Source organism: Neopsephotus bourkii, unplaced genomic scaffold (genome assembly GCF_033783945.1).
Source record: "Neopsephotus bourkii isolate Nb327-2 ecotype Australia unplaced genomic scaffold, CSIRO-AGI_Nbou_v1 NB_768, whole genome shotgun sequence".
Classification (NCBI taxonomy): Eukaryota; Metazoa; Chordata; class Aves; order Psittaciformes; family Psittacidae; genus Neopsephotus; species Neopsephotus bourkii.
The window spans coordinates 2,043,291-2,060,240 of NW_026901264.1; the positions used below are offsets into that span (position 1 = coordinate 2,043,291).

The 16,950-nt window shown below is 42.9% G+C and overlaps 1 protein-coding gene across 3 annotated transcripts in view; it reads left to right on the top strand.

Moving 5' to 3' along the window:
• Positions 1-16,950, top strand: part of NELL1 (neural EGFL like 1) — a 296,603-nt gene that overhangs the window by 20,589 nt on the left and 259,064 nt on the right. For all 3 annotated transcript variants that reach the window (XM_061355044.1, XM_061355045.1, XM_061355043.1), the window contains exon 3: positions 7,872-8,022. In XM_061355044.1, the coding sequence (XP_061211028.1) occupies positions 7,872-8,022 (151 nt within the window). The remainder of the gene's footprint in view (positions 1-7,871; positions 8,023-16,950) is intronic.

Genomic DNA, 16,950 nt, shown 5'->3' on the forward strand with positions numbered 1-16,950 from the left:
TTACCCCTTGTCCTGCCACTACAGTCCCTAATGAAGAGTCCATCCCCAGCATCCCTATAGGCCCCCTTCAGATACTGGAAGGCTGCTATGAGGTCTCCACGCAGCCTTCTCTTCTCCAGGCTGAACAGCCCCAACTTTCTCAGCCTGTTTTCATATGGGAAGTGCTCCAGTCCCCTGATCATTCTCGTGGCCCTCCTCTGGACTTGTTCCAACAGTTCCATGTCCTTTTTATGTTGAGGACACCAGAACTGTACACAATACTCCAAGGGAGGTCTCATGAGAGCAGAGGGGCAGGATCACCTCCTTAGACCTGCTGGTCACGCTCCTTTTGATGCAGCCCAGGATACAATTGGCTTTCTGGGCTGCAGGCGCACACTGAAGCCAGCTCATGTTCATTTTCTCATTGACCAACACCCCCAAGTCCTTCTCCTTGGGCTGCTCTGAATCTCTTCTCTGCCCAGCCTGTAGCTGTGCCTGGGATTGCTCCGACCCAGGTGTAGGACCTTGCACTTGGCATGGTTAAACTTCATGAGGCTGGCATCAGCCCAGCTCACAAGCGTGTCCAGGTCCCTCTGGATGGCATTCCTTCCCTCCAGTGTATCAACCGAACCACACAGCTTGGTGTCATCGGCAAATTTGCTGAGGGCGCACTCAATCCCACTGTCCATGTCACTGACAAAGATGTGGAACAAGACCGGACCCAACACTGATCCCTTAGGGGCACCACTCGTTACTGGTCTCCAGCCGGACATTGAGCCATTGACCACAACTCTGTGTGTGGCCATCCAGCCAGTTCTTTATCCACCGAGTGGTCCATTCATCAAATTGATGTCTCTCCAATTTAGAGACAAGAATGTCATGTGGGACAGTGTCGAACCCTTTACACAAATCCAGGTAGATGACATGAACTGCTCTACCCCTGTCCATCAGTTCTGTAGCCCCATCATAGAACCCATGCTGGCTGTCACCAAGCACCTTGTTGGTTTTCATGTGCCTTAGCATGCCTTCCAGGAAAATCTGCTCGAAGATTTTGCCAGGCACAGAGGTGAGACTGACTGGTCTGTAATTCCCCGGGTCATCCATTTTCCCCTTCTTGAAAATGGGGGTTATATTTCCCTTTTTCCAGTTGTTGGGAACTTCACCTGACTGCCATGATTTTTCAAATATGATGGACAGTGGCTTAGCAACTTCATTCGCCAGCTCCTTCAGGACCCGTGGATGGATTTCATCAGGACCCATGGACTTGTGCACGTTCAGATTCTTAAGATGGTCTTGAACCAGTTCGTCTCCTACAGTGGGCCCAAGGTCTTCATTCTCACAGTCCCTGCATCTGCCTTCCAAGACTTGGGTGGTGCGGTCAGAGCCTTTGCCAGTGAAGACAGAGGGAAAGAAGTCATTCAGAACTTCAGCCTTCTCCAAATCCTGTGTAGCTAGTTCACCTGAGAGCTTCCTGAAGGAGCCTACGTTCTCCCTAATCTGTTTTTTATTTGCTATGTACCTGTAGAATCTCTTCCTGTTATCCTTAATATCCATAGCCAAGTTTAATTCTAACTGGGCCTTAGCTTTCCTAACCTGGTCCCTAGCTTCCCGGACAATATCCCTGTACTCTTCCCAGGCCGCCTGTCCTTGCTTCCACTTTCTATAAAACTCTTTGTTCATTTGAATTTTCCTGAGCAGCTCCTTATCCATCCAAGGAGGTCTCCTGGCCCTCCTGCTGCACTTCCTTCTAGCTGGGATGCAACACTCCTGAGCTTGTAGCAGGTGATCCTTGAAGACCAACCAAGACTCTTGAGCCCCCCTGCCCTCTAGGGCTATATCTCATGGAACCTTACTAAGCAGATTCCTGAAGAGGCCAAAGTCTGCTCTTTTGAAGTCTAGGGCAGTGAGCTTGCTGCACTCTCTTCTCACTGTCTTAAGGATCTCAAATTCAACCATCTCAGGGTCGCTGCATCCAAGGCTGCCCTGGAGTGCCACATTTCCAACCAGCCCTTCCCTGTTGGTGAGCACAATGTCAAGCATGGCACCTCTCCTTGTCGGTTCCTCTATTACTTGCAGAAGGAAGTTGTCTTCCACACAATCGAGGAGCCTCCTGGATTGCTTGTGCCGGGCCGTACCGTCATTCCAACAGATGTCAGGGTGGTTGAAGTCACCCATGAGAACGAGGGCCTGTGAATGTGAGGCTTTTCCTATCTGCCTATAGAGTGCTTCATCCGCAGATTCCTCTTGATCAGGGGGTCTATAACAGATCCCCACAGTAATGTCTCCCATCGCTGTCTTCCCTTTAACCCTGACCCACAAACTCTCTGTTAACTGCTCACCAGTCCCCGGACAGAGTTCCATACTCTCCAGCCTATTCCTAACATAAAGGGCAGCTCCCCCTCCCCACCTGCCAGGCCTGTGTTTTCTAAAGAGCCTGTAACCTTCCATTCCAACACTCCAGTTATAGGAGCCATCCCACCATTTTTCTGTGATGCCTATTATATCATAGTCCCGTAGATGAGCACGCATCTCTAATTCCTCTTGTTTGTTCCCTATGCTACGGGCATTTGTATAGAGGCATCTGAGCCGAGCTCCAAATGAAGCCGGCTCATTGGCTGGAGCATCCGGAATACCTCTGCATTGGTCCAAGCATTTATTATAGGCGTTGGCAACTGACTGGGTGTGTTGGGATGGAATGATGACCCCCTCCCCCCAACACATCTAGTTTAAAGCCTCCTTAACCAGTCTGGCAAGTCTCCTTCCAAAACTGCCCTTCCCCTTGGACCAGCTCCACCAGCCCCCGCTAGACCTGGCCTACAAACTTGGGTCCCATGTTCAAGAAATCCAAACGCCTGACTGTGACACCACCCTTTTAACCATTTATTAACCTGGCTAATCCTCCTAGCTTTTTTTTAGGTCCTCCCCTGTATCCTGGAGAATAGACGAAAAGACTATCTGAGCTCCAGAGCCCCTAACCACCTCTGCCAGGGCTCTGTAGTTCTTCTTTATGTTCCCCAGGCTACCACTATCTATATCCCTAGCACCCACATGTATCGCCAGAAGTGGGTAGTAGTCCGTGGGGCTTACCAGAGCAGGCAGCCTCTCTGCCACATCCCTGATCCGTGCCCCTGGTAGGCAACACACCTCCCGTGACACCGGGTTAGGCCGACAGACGAGTGCTTCTGTCCCTTTCAAAGTAGAGTCCCCTACCACTATGACCCACCGCTTTTTCCTGGCAGCACCAGTAGAAATCTTTACTAGTGCATCAGCCGGCTGTTTCTGGCGCAAGTGCGTTTCCTCATGAGCTCCCTGCAGGACAGCAAAGCGGTTCTGCGTGGGGGCAACAGGTTCAGGAGGAAGTCCCTTGCTTTTAATTGTCCTTTTCCTCCTTTTCTTTGTTGTTTTCTTTTTGTCACCAATTCCCAGCTTCAAGGGTTAACAACCTCCTTCTTTCCTCCATGAGGTACAGGGGAAGCTTGAGGACTCTGCACAGTTTGGGCAGGGAGCTTCCTCTCAGCTACCCTGACATCTTGTAGCTTATTAATAGCTTCCTGCAGCTCAGTCACCTGCTGCAGGAGAACCTCCACCAGGGAGCACCGAGTGCAGCCCTGCCCATTGCCTACCTTTCCCTCACCAGAGCAGTGCAGGCACTCTCTACACCCCAGAGTCTGCACTGCAGCCTCCCCTCTCATCGGCTCTGTCTGAGTGCCTACGGTGGCCACCGCCGGGGCAGCCAGAGCAGAGCTCCCACACCGGGCCCTGGTCGTACAGCGAGTGCTCACCATCCCGCTCGAACTGCCGCGCAAACTGCCTCCCCGCTCTCCCTGAGGCAGGTTTTTAACCAATCAGGGCTGGCGTCGTTCCTCCTGGCTCCGCCCCCTGTGAGTCCCTGCTCGCGGGAGCTGAGCTGCCGGCTCGTGGGCAGGTCCTGTCGAGGACTTGAGGCTCCCTCGGTGGCTCTGCTCTTGTCGCTCTGAGTTGGGGCTCCTGGACGCTGATCTCCCCCACTCCGGTGTTCAAGGCGTCCTCTCTCAAGCTGCTCACCTCAGCAATTCTTAATTATCTTAAGGTTCTTTCCAACCCAAACCATTCCATGATTCTGTATCTGTTGCTTTAGAAAACATGAGTCAATTTAGAACTGAATTTTAGTATTTTTCCTCTCCTGGAAGTGTCTGCTTAAAGAAAAATGATTTCCCAGATGGATTGGGATTCAACTTGTAGGAACTGGTCCACATTTTCATCGCTTAAAACTCCAGCCCAGATGGTCATGTGCTTGCCATTGTATCATGGATTGACAGCATCATCCAAGTGAGTCTAGCAAGAACTCTGTTTTGCTGAAGGTAGAAAGTTGCTTTGATGCTCTGAGATGATTTTTATCTGTTGTACTTTAAAATAACTGTGTATGCTTGCTTTTTTTGCTTGCTTAATTTTGGAAGTGTTCTGGTATGTTTAACCCTCCTCATCCAGATAGTATTTCAAATTAAGAAAATATAATCACATAGAAGGGCATATAAAACTTGTATCTGTGTATGTTTATTTATTTTGCTGAGATTGCATTATCATTCAAGCATGAAGCAATGTTTCACTGAATCTTACTGTATAAACCTATATTGTTCTATATTATGTAGGAAATACAGCATTTCATTACAAGTAGATAGTTAAATTTATAGAGAGCATAAAAAGTATTTTCCCTTTCAGGCACCTGTTGTGAGGGGGTGTATGTATTCTTAATTTTTCTTTTTTTTTTTTTTTAAAGTGTAAAAGTCAGCCTGAGAATAGAAATCTCTTACTTTAAATGGGTTATGTTCCCAGTTCATTTGTATGGTACTTTCTGCAGAAATGGAGGAAAATACAAGCAGATGACATATGCAGTGATCACATGGTATGAAGAGGGGCACTGCCAGAGGGGCAGGAGTTGGAGTGATGCAGTATGTTCTCATGCCCTCAACAAGGCCTCATGCAGTTCCTTCCCAGCATTCGGGCCCTTGGTTGCAAGCCAAGGGCTGTGCTTGGCACTCCAGAAGGCTGACCTGAAATGCCAGGTCGTGTGCTCTTTGGAGCCTTGGTGGGCTCCTCAGCTTGTACGCCTATTCACAGGCCGTCAGGTCACCTTTGCCATCTCACCATGTAGTTGCTGGGGAAGCCCCCTTGCTGTAGTTACTGAGGCTGAGTTATCACAAACAGCCTTTCTGTAGGGGATTCTGTACCTGCTAGTATGATTTTGAGTTGTCTACCAGTACTGAGTGTTCCTAGGCACTGGTAGTCAGTAGAGCTATTCCAATTAAATAGCACCATATTTAGGAGTGTGTTAGTTTTTAAAAGTTATATAACTTTCTTCGTAAAAATAATACTGGCATATTGCTGCAAAGCAGTGTGTAAATACTGTTAATTTTGTAGCAGTTTGAGCCCAAGATTCTGTAATGTTGGAACTTTGGATCTTACTGATTTTAGTAATAGAGAATGAATAGAAGGTGTTGCATGTGGTTTTGATGTATTCATGAGTATGAAGAACATATGGTATAGTACACATTTCAAAAGATGTTTTTCACTACAGTAGTCAGTCCATTGATTATTCATTCATGGTTCTGACCAAGGAGACCTATATTTTTGTTTAAGTTTTGGTGGATAGATGGCAGGATGTGGTTTTCTTTCTGGGTCCTCCAACAATGAGAAAATATTGGACTTTGCAAGGCTTGACTGAAGTTTTGTCATACATCTGTTCCATACAGATGTATGAACATACATCTATTCCACTGACAGCACTGCCTGTGATTTCATGTGAAAGAAGCTTTGAAGGCTTTGATAAGTCATAGAATCATAGAATCACAGAATGGTTTGGTTTGGAAGGGACCTTAAAGCTCATCCTCATGGTATAAAGTTCCAACCCCCTGCCACGGCCAGGGACTCCTTCCACTAGACCAGGTTGCTCCAAGCCCCATCCAACCTGACTTGGACACTGCCAGGGACGGGGCAGCCACAGCTTCTCTGGGCAGCCTGTGCCAGGGCATCACCATCATTACAGAGAAGAATTTTGTTTTCTCATTTTTCATTTCTGGCAATAGTGACACCTTTAAGAAAATAAATACAAAATTTGATAAGATACAAAGGTTCTTAATCTTCAAAACAAGAATAATTATCTTCAACGGTCAGCTGTTGGATGTTTTATATCTGAGTCTTACTTGTACCTTGGAACTTAGTACCAGTGGATTGTCTGCCTGTATAGATAGCAAACTGGATATCGGAGAATTTGCTGTAGTATCTCCCTCATCAGATGTTTTTGTTAAGAAACTAGGTAGTATTTATGGCCAGTAATAACACCTGCTAGGTGAAGAGAATGATACAGATAATGAAATCTTCTGGATAAAGACAAAATCTGGTTTTCTGTGCTAAAGGTTTATTCCTCCATTCCCCTTCCTGGTGGCAGTGGAAATTATTTCTGTTTTTTGAAGCTTTATCCTCTGCTATGATCAAAGTGGCATTGGACAGACAAATAGTTTGATGCTGTAACGTGGGCATTATGTTTGTTTATCAGGTGAATTTGAGCCTCTAGCAAAGGTTTTTAAATGAATCCTAGTGATTTTTGATATCAAATTTGCAGTTATTTTCAGAGATGAGCTTTTCACATTGCAAGTGTGAAAAGTTATGGATTCTGAGTGTGTAGGCTCATTTGGATGGCTTTGAGCTGCACAGGAAAAAATGAGACACACAATTACAAAACATTCTTGAATACTTTTGCCTTAGAGTTTGGTTTTAGTCCATGGGATTCCTCCAGTAGTCGCATTTTTGAGTTTCAGGATGTTTTTTAAGCCAGTCTCTCCTCTCTGTCTTCAAAGCCTCATTTAATGACACAATGGCCTTTTTTTTGTTGTTGTTTTTTTTGTCATTTTCCTACAGTGAAATTCTGAATTGTAAATCTCATGACTCCTTTATGTGTTACAGCCTGATTCTCTGGATTCAGTAGAGTTACATGGTTTTCTACCAGCTGAGAATTTGTGCCAGTATTTCTGGCTTCAAAGTAAACCTTTTGGAAGGAAGCACACCGGGCTTCTAATTGGTTGTGACATCCAGGATCTGCAAGTGGCACAGGTCTTGCAAATGTGCGACAAATGCCCAGCATGAGAGATATGGCAAGGGGTGGGAAGGTGAAATGTGATTTCTCCCTTTTGTCGTTAATCATCTTTTATAGCAATGGGGTATTGTGAATAAAAGGATGCCATAAAAATGAATGTGGTGGGAGGTGGCCATCTGAATCTTAGAAGATAAAATACAAGAAGGTTTGCTGCTGCTTGGACATCAGCAGGATCAGGGAGACTGAATTATTTCTGGATCTGCTTGGTCAGACTGTAGTTTAATAAATACTGTAGGAACTGTCATGCTTTGTTTAAACTGAGAAATCCCTGAAATTGTGATTGAAAGTGGATTGCAACTGTGTTGTATTTATTTCTTGGGCATAAGCACAGCCATATGGCTTTAACAGCAATAATACATCTCTGCCTTACACAGCCAAGGACAGGTTTCCTCTGATGTACGATGGAGAGGTAGTAACGGAGTCAGTGGTGAAAACTGAAACTGGTGCTGGGAGAGGCAGTGCCTGAGATTTCTCTGAATTCAGTAGCCTATTTATCTGACTGCAGCACACCTTATTTACAGCAACTTAATCTGCTTGCAGCAGGCACAAAGGGCTCAGCATCCTGTTAAAAATCCTGTCAGAAGATCAGGAGGTGACCAGTTCTGACAAGTGGACAGGCTGAGAGAGATGACATTTGTTTTTTTTCATGGAACAAATGTAGTGGTGGAGCGTGGTAGATGAAAAATACTGATGGGGAAATGAAAAATATAATCTGAATCTTTCTGGCTTAGCGTTTTTACTGGACTGTTTCCTTCTTCCTTAGATGTAGAAAGAGAAATCCACACACCACCCCACGTGAGTGAGAAGTTAATTCAGCTCTTCTGGAATAAAAGCGAGTTCACGTTTTTGGCCACCCTGCAACAGAAGGCATCAACTTCTGGAGTTCTACTGTCCATCCGAGAGTTAGAGCACAGGTAAGAGGAAATTGCTTTTCTTCTGTAGTGGTAGCAACATAAAAGACTGAGTGCCTACTGGTCTGTTTTGACATGTTGAAACAGTAGATCTGGCATGAAAGTTAAAACCTTTCTTCATAGTCTGTAATTTGCTGTTTTTTTCCTAGTTGTTTTGGTTTTTTTTTTTTTTTTTGTAGTCTTGTTTGTTTGTCTGTTTTGTTTTGTTTTTTTTTCCCTTTTGTCATAGGAGGAATGCATTATTTCTGTAGCCTGGTCTTTTAGATGGGAAGATCAAACCAATGTAGTATGGATGCAATATACTTTGGAAGTTACAAACCTTGTAATTCCATTTCCCTTAGTGGTTTATCATCTGTGCTTTGAGTTTGCTTTTTCATACAAGTTAAACTGGTATGTTTCCTGTTTCGCTATGTTTTATAATATTTAGAATGAAATCACAGAATCAACTAGGTTGGAAAAGACCTTTAAGGTCATCAGATCCAACCTTTCCCTCAGAAATGCCAAGGCCACCTCTAAACTGTGTCACTAAGGGCTTTGTCTACATGGTGTACACTTCCAGGGATGGTGACTCCACCATTTTCCTGGGCAGCCTGTTCCAATGCCCTGTCACTCTCTCAGAAAGGAAATTATTTGTAATGTCCAGTCTAAACGTCCCCCTGCACAGCTTGGGGCCATTTACTCTTCTCCTGTCACTTGTTCCTTGGGAGAAGAGACTAAACCCACCTCGCTACAGCCTCCTTTCAGGTAGTTGTAGAGAGCGGTAAGGTCTCCATGAGCCTTCTCTTCTCCAGGACCCTCAGCTGTTCCTCATCACACTTGTGTTCCAGGCCCTTCACCAGCTTCGTTGCTCTTCTCTGGACCTGCTCCACCACCTCAATGTCTCTCTTGTAGTGAAAAAAAATATTTATAAATAATATGTTTTCTTTTTTTGAGATTCAGCAATTAAGCTGTTCATGCTTCTGTATGTCTCCTGCTTGTAGCTTTGTGAATGCTTTCTTCATAATTTTTTAGGGCTCAAAGGACTTTGTACCTAGCCTGACTTCCTGTTGTAATACAAGTAACAGGATGTTCTTTGGCTGCTCCTATTTCAAACATAATGCCAGTCATTCTGTGGCATTTCTTTTAGGGGAAAAAAAAAAAGAAAGAAGAATCCTATTGGTAGTTAATTTTATCATGTACATGATACACAACTTTTAGCCTCCTTTCATTCCTCTTGTTGAAAAAGCCTGTGAAGGAGAAGACTGGCTTTATGATGACCAAATCGTCAATGATGGCTTTTGCCAGAGCAGCAGAGATGTCTGTAGCTAAGGGGAGGACTCCACTACTTTCTTATTTTATCATCATACTTTTCTGTCACCTCTACTTTCTTAATGGTCTCTTTCTTTTACTTTATTCTTTCTCAGTTTCAAGGCCATTGTCTCAATACAGAAGAATATTGTTTTATGTTTCACAAGGATCCCTCCCTCCAACTCTTCCTGTTTTCCTCCTTTCACCCTATCATTGCTTTTGTCATTACTTTTTAATTCCTCCAAGCTTTTCCAGGCCATTGTATCCCTCTGAAGTCATGATTGTGAGGATCAGTTTGCCATGTTAAGGGGGTTTTATTTTTATTTTCATTGAAGAGAAAAAGGACCTTGAGGAGAGCCGTTGACAGAGCAACACTGTCAGATGCAGGGACACATGCATGTACTCAGCAAAATTCAAGGTCAAAGCAGACAGGCACTGATGATTATACAGTGTAAGGCACGTGGATTTTTAGATATTGCTTCTTCTGAATTTAGCTACTTAACCCCTCTGTCTTGATGGGCAGACACAGAGGCTTGTAGGGAGATGTGCTATGCAGGAGTAGTAGCATGTCAAATTAATAGACACATGTTTAAAAGCACACACAGTTGAAGGATTGGGTGCTAGTCTCACTTAAGCCTTTATAGTTCTGAGGTAGTTTCAGTCTGTGTAGCTCTATGTAAGAGTCAAAACAGGCACCCCCAGTGTTTCCGATGACTGCTGTTAGATTATGAATGTCAGATGAATTACTGCGATTGTCTTGCTTTTCTGAACTCATTGTTTATGACTTAAAACAGTCACTGTCTCTTAAGTTGCTACTTGGACCTTGATAATGATAGTGCTTTCAGACCGTTAGGTCTGTAATGACAGAAATTAATGAAATGAATGACAGTGCAGAAAATACTTTTTAGCATTGTGAGGCGTGGAGAGCAAAGATTTGGCCCCTGCTTACATTGTGATCAATGCAATAGCAGAACTTTCAGCTTGGTATTTTTTAGTGTTACTGTAACTGCTTAGGTCACTGGAGCTTTGCACATGAGTTGAGATGCGTGCAGGCCTTTGGCAAGGGGAAATCTTGTTTTAAGATGTTGCTGGATATGAAAACAGACAATGCAAAGATAATAGTAATAAACATCATTATGTTTCAGCATGATTTAGACACATGGGAATAAGTATAAAGGTACATTTATTACCTTTTTATACCTAACCAGCATAGTATTTGATTATGAAAAAGCCAAGAACTCTTTCCTCATGCACAAAATAGGAGCTTTTGTAGTTAAGGACATAATGTTTTTTAACTTATCGGCATACCAAAAGTGGTTAAACTTTGGGGCTTCAGAACATTCAGAGGGTCAGCAACACCTGAATAAAAGCCATGTTACCTGTTGGTACAATAGTTCATATCTTTATGAGACATGGGTTTTTTGTTGTGCAGTTTTGATAGTTGACAAATAGGTTTTATTCCAAGCAACACACACACATACATATTTCAAGTGACCTATGCCACTGTAACTAGCTCAAAAGGCAGTTTTGCATGATGTGAGTACTAGAGATGATCACCATGCATGGAATGCATGGTTTATATTTCATTTCTCTAGAAGTTTTAGCAGGTTTTTATTTTCCATTAATAGCATGGAGCTCTCAAACGAAAGGTATTAAAATAAGATGAATACCACTTTTCTTGAAATCAGTAATTCAGATATGCTGTTTTGTTGTATAAATAGATATTTTGCAACAAGTAGAGATTTATTAATTTATATCATCATATGATGGACAGGATTTACACTACAATGATGATAAATGCATCTTTGTTAATATTTTATTTTGTTGAATCAACTTAATGTTTATAAAGATTTTGTTTTCATGATCCAAATGTATTAGAATACAGTTTGGAAAATGAAAAGCTTAATTAACAGAGATTGAGGGTAATCGAGCGGTCTGTTAGGATGTGCAGACTGTGTACATAGTTACCTGGAATATAGTGGTAAATCTGAAATTATAATTTTTAACTCTAAGTGAAAGACAGCAAAGCATAATACAGGATGGACAAACATGTTACTTGGGGATGAAGAAGGTGGAACATATTTTCTTTACTGGAGAATTACTCTAGCCAGTTCTTTCTAAAAGGTCTTTCTGAGCAATTTTGCTCACAGTCTTGACTCTTCAGACCACCAAGAAAAGGACATAAAAATACGTAAAATCCCAAACATAACGAATCCTTATTTCAATAGTGATTTAATACAGTTTTATCTGAAGCTGTCTGCTTGCTCCTTACCTGCTCTGACCCTGCATAGTCCAAAGCCCAAGGACATAAACTAGATGGAGTCAACATTGCCCTTGTGCAGCTCTCTGGGTTGGAGGTATGTAAATGATTCCCTCCCACTGTTGGCCAAGATCAGCATGTGGAGAAATCTGTCATGAATGTTCAGGTACCCAGACTAACGTTCTTTGAAATACTGGTGTTCACTAAAGGAGCTGACTATGATTTCCTGACTACCCTGGGGCACAATTTAAAAGCCATCTTTTAGGTATGTTACACATAAGCAGCCGTGTGTCTCCAAGCATCATCTGGTAGTGATGTGGGACTTAATAATCCTCAATTGTGCTTTCTAGTTTTTTCATCTGGCAAAATTCCCCTTGATTTTTGGATAGTAACCTGTTGGGTGTTTACTTATTCTGTTACAGGCTGCTCTCCAAAGAAGGATTTTCTTATTAACGTTCAGTTTATTTTTGTGCAAAGCAGACAAATTGAGCATTTTAATGCAAAACTAAAATAGTAAGCAGAGCCATTACCCAGGAATTACCCATAAAAATAGGACAATGTCCTTATTGACCTTCTCCTCAGTGTCTATCCTTGTGTGCATTCCCAAAGGAGTTGTTGCTTCTATTACTCTTACTGGTTACTAAAGAGGCAGGATGAAAGTCTACCTCTTTTGTAAAATGCCAAGTTGTTTCTCCCTCCCTACTATTTTGTTGCCATCCAGTGTCTGTCTTCCATTTGCTTTGTGTTTATTAGTACTAACTTTCTACCCTTGTATTGTCGTTCTTTCAAAAGAGTTTCAAAATGTGAGATCCCACCAGGATAGATCTACAGAGTGAGTCATAAGATTCATGTTTCTAAGATTTTCTTAAAGGGAGCACTAAACCCTTTACTTTTAATAAGTTTCCTTTTTCTCTTTGGTTTTATGCTAATAACCTCCGTCTAGGACCTGGACTTCAGAAAATTGATGCCAAATCTTTGGAAACTTGTAAGATAATTGTACTGCCGTGGTGAAATGGATTTATTGGGTGGAGAACTTGGCCCTTCACTATGTAGCAGCAAGCTGCGTTGATATAAATATACTGGAGGGTTCTGATAAATATGTCAGGCTAATACGGAAAGATTTTTATTCCTAGGAAGTCAATTTTGTCTGGGGAGAGGAACCGACAGGAGACTGTAGTACACTGTTAAACACTTCCCTCCCAGTGACCCCATGAACAGCTTCTGGGACTGCTGAGGAGTAGATGGAAAGCTGTTCACCAGTAACAGTCAGAAGGCTATCAAGCTGTAATATGCTTGATAAAAACCACAAAAGGGTAACAAGGTAGTTAAATTAAACACTGAAACCTAATGAATGAAAAGAAAGCTGTGCAGGTGACCTCTGACCCTAGTTGTACACCTGAAAGATTGGATCTACTCTTGCAGATTATTCTCTGCGAGATTTGTGGATGTGTATTGGATTCCAAGATGCCCAGTATTAAAAAAGGGAAGGAAAAACTCTGCAAATGTATCCATTAACCTTTTTCTTTTAGGCTAAAGGTCAGATCTTCATTAATATTTATGGGTAGAATTGCTTAACTGCAAAGCTGCACAGAGAATATTAAGATCCTTGGGCGACATGGTCTAGTGTGAGGCGTTCCTGCCCATGGCAGGAGGTTGGAACTAGATGATCCTGGGGTCCTTTCTAACCCAAATGTGTCTATGATTTTGTGATCCACCCTTATTTGCATCCCTCTGAATGCAGTGATGGGAAATATGGGACTCATCTACATGCCTTTGTTTTTAATAGCAGGACAAGCAGGTGAGCTTTGTTTCTTCCAGTATTTTGTTCCTTCCATAAAGGTCTTTAGGGATGCAAATGCAAATAGAAGTGGGTCCACCTGCTTTCCTGCTTGAGTTTAAAGTATGCAAAAGAGAAAAGTGAGGAAAAACTGTTACATTCCATACATCTTCCCCTGATTTAAGTGCTGTGAAAGAAGAGTCACAGCTTGAGGAGCTACCTTCCATCTCGTGGCTCCCTGCTGTGAGCAGGTGTTTTATGTGCACCAGCCTGACAATTGTTGTCTCTCTGAAGCATTAACATGCTGCTGATAACCAGCTGTTGAAAGCCATTGATTGGACCTTGCTGGTGGTTTGAGCAGAATGGCTGACAGTTTGAAACTCTTTAAAGCTGAATTTGGACAGTGCAGGAACATTGTGGTCAGCCAGGAGCATGACGGGTGGATCCCCTAGGAGTCCTCTCCAACATACTGCGTTACTCTGTTTGGTTGTTTGATGACTGTCTGATACAGGCAAAGCAGGGAAATGTCTCAGACTTACGCTGAATGCAACTGTCTGCTAAATTTAGGCTGCTCATTATGAACACAGCTCTCCTGGTTAATAAGACAGTATTATCCATAAATGGTCACTTGCTTAGTTGGACATTTTACTGGGTCATGTGACTGTTTTTTGGGTGGTATTTGCAGTCCAGTAAGGATGACTGTGCTTTCCTTGCCCCAGGTACAGCCTTCTGAAACGGAGGAGGATAGCAGTGCCTGCTCTCATTACTGCCAGCTGTGGAAAGCTGCCAGTGCTCAGATGGCAGCAGTAAGGGAAGGAGGAGATCCACAGGGCAGGTGGAGGCTGTGTACAGAGAGCAGATACAAGCAGCCGTATGGCTGGGCCTTGAGATCAAAAAGGAAGAGATTTTTTGCTGGGAATTTGGAAGAAATGCGTGGAATTTGTCGTAAGAAATGACTGAAAAGCTGCTGAAGTTGAGGGAAGACCCTTGTAAGGGCACAGCAATTAGGGTAGTTTGTTTTCAAATACTGTAGTTTGACTCAGGTGTCAGACTTCATTAGTTTAAAAGACTGTATTATCCTCTTTGGTTTTATTGCAGTCTGGTGTTTAGAGACTGGGGATTTGGGGATGTCCTGAGCTCTTGCTGCAGTGATAAGTATAAGGGAGGGAGTAGATGGGGGTTATGCTCTGCTTTGGTTACAGCTCTGCTGGGGCTTCTGTGGTCATGCTGGCAGTGCCAGGCTTCTGCATACCCACAGTGATCCTGGAGCTAATGACAGCTCAGAGTTCCAGGTTAGCTTTGAAAGATTGATATCCCACACTTGGAAAGTCCTCAGATACAACAGCTTTGCAGGCTGCAAATGATGCACTGCAGAAACTAACCTTTGGCCAAGGGTTGTGAGTGGTGAGCCCTACAGTGACTACTTCAGAGTGTAACTGTGCCTTGTGTTCCTTGCTAGAGTTACGGTGATAGTGTGAATATAAGGTGACTGTGTGAATACAAGGTGACTTGGTTTTGGAATGGTGATACGTGAAGAAATGATTATTTTCTCTTGTCAGGTTACTTTTCTGCCAGACTAAGTTCACTGGGTTGACATGCCTTATTGCTACCGGATGGCTGGATCTGAGGCAGAAAAATGAGGTAGGAATAAGCAGGCAGGAGAGGGATGACATATCTTTCAAGAGTGGTTATACCAGACTGCATCCCTTACTGTGGGATCGACCTCCCACTATGTCTTGTCAGGGAATAAAATCAGATTTCTCCTGTTATTTGGCCACTTCTTGCATATACCAATGGTTAGTAGTGATATCTTGGTTCATGTCTTTGTGTCTATGTGTGTAAGAGGACAGCATGGGGTTTACTATTGGTGTTTTGTTTGTTGTGAGGATTTTTGTGGTCTTTTTTAAAGGTAGCACCTAAGGAGCCATGACTTTACCTTACCTCAATTGATAGACTCTTTTCTGTCCTGCTGACTGTGCTAGCTTTGGAGCTTGCTAAGATGCTGCACTATTTTTTAGGGGCAATATGGTTCTACCTATTTAGTTTACTATGAATAAGAAAGAGAGCAGGTCTTTTTAAGATAGTAGACAGGTAGTTTCCACAGTGAAGATAGATTTTCCTTTTTTTTTTTTTTTTTTTTTTTTTAGACACATGAAATGGAAACAAAGAATGCTTAGGGTCGATCCTTGCAACTCATGCCATGAAAATGAGTAGCTGCTTTATACCAGCTCTGACTCCAGCTGTCTTTTAGCTTGCAGGCAAACATTGGGGTTACTTTCTTTTTCTTTATATGAAAAAAGAATAAAGTAAATTTGTATTTGGATGACCTTTGCCCAGTTGCAGGTACACAAATGCATCGTAAATGCTTAATGCCTTGCAGCTTGCATGCCCAGCTGCCATGTAGAAGATACGTAGAACAAAAGACAAAATACGTCAGTGTGGGTGTTTTTGTTACCAGGTGTTTCAAGCTTGGCTGCTATAACATGATTCCTGTTGTTTTCAGAGTGGTCTGAATGGAAAAGTGAAGTTGTTTAATTGAATGGAGTTAGCTCCTTTTGTTTGAAATGAAAGGATACAGGTGTTTGAAAGACTACTGTTTAGGTAGCGAACAGCACAGTGAAGTTGAACTTTCAGACTTTTACTTAAGAGTTTGAAAGAATTTGGTATTAAGTTTCAGCTTATTTTGGGATTTGCTTGTATAGGAGGTAGGTGATGATAGAATCTTATTTTGTGCAATGTGTGGGATCCAGCTTTTGCATTTCCTTTTGTAGAAAGTTAATCTGTTTTTTCAGTGAGACACCTTCATTGTCACAGATGATCCTCCTTCTACTCATGAGACCTTTTGTGCTACCTGATGTCAGTCTGATTTTGCTCACGAGCTTTGATGGTATCAGTACGTAATCTCTGCCACAGCAGTAAGTCTTTAATGCCGCATCAGTGAAGATTTGCCATGTATGGCTTTGCTGTGCAGCCTCTCAATCTGTCTGTATTGAAAGTAGCTGTGAAAATTAGCTTTGTAAGTATGCATATGTAGTGGAGGACTAGATCTGTACACTTAAATAAGAACATTTATTCAAAATCAAGTGTTTCACAGGGGGTAATGCTTCAGAGGTTGGGATCTTACCCTGGCACTGGGGTACAAGAACAGTGCCTGTGGAAGTGACTGAAATATTTGCCTTAACAGCTGTAACTTGTTCTAGTTTTGCATCCCTGCAGAACCATGGTAACAACTACAATGTGAGTGTTTACTTTTGTTTGAGGAGATGTATCTCCTGTTTCAGAGCCACTGCTTTTGCTCTATATGGCTTCATTGACAGGGCAGTGGTCTCAGGCTTATGCCTGTCAGTTGGCCTGCAGGATAGGGTACCCAGCTGACCTGCAGGGTAGAGTACTCAGTTGACCTGCAAGATAAGAGTGCCTGCTCTTGGCATGACTTGGTTTCCACTGAGGAGCATTAGAACAAGATCTCAGTTACTTCTGTGTTGCTGTCTATGCTGAGCCACTTGGCAGCACAACCAAAGTAAAAACATGGTTGTGTGTACTGCTGTGCACATGGGCTCCAGCAGTGGTAAGGAACAGTGCAAGGCCAAAAGTGTCATGATCTGTG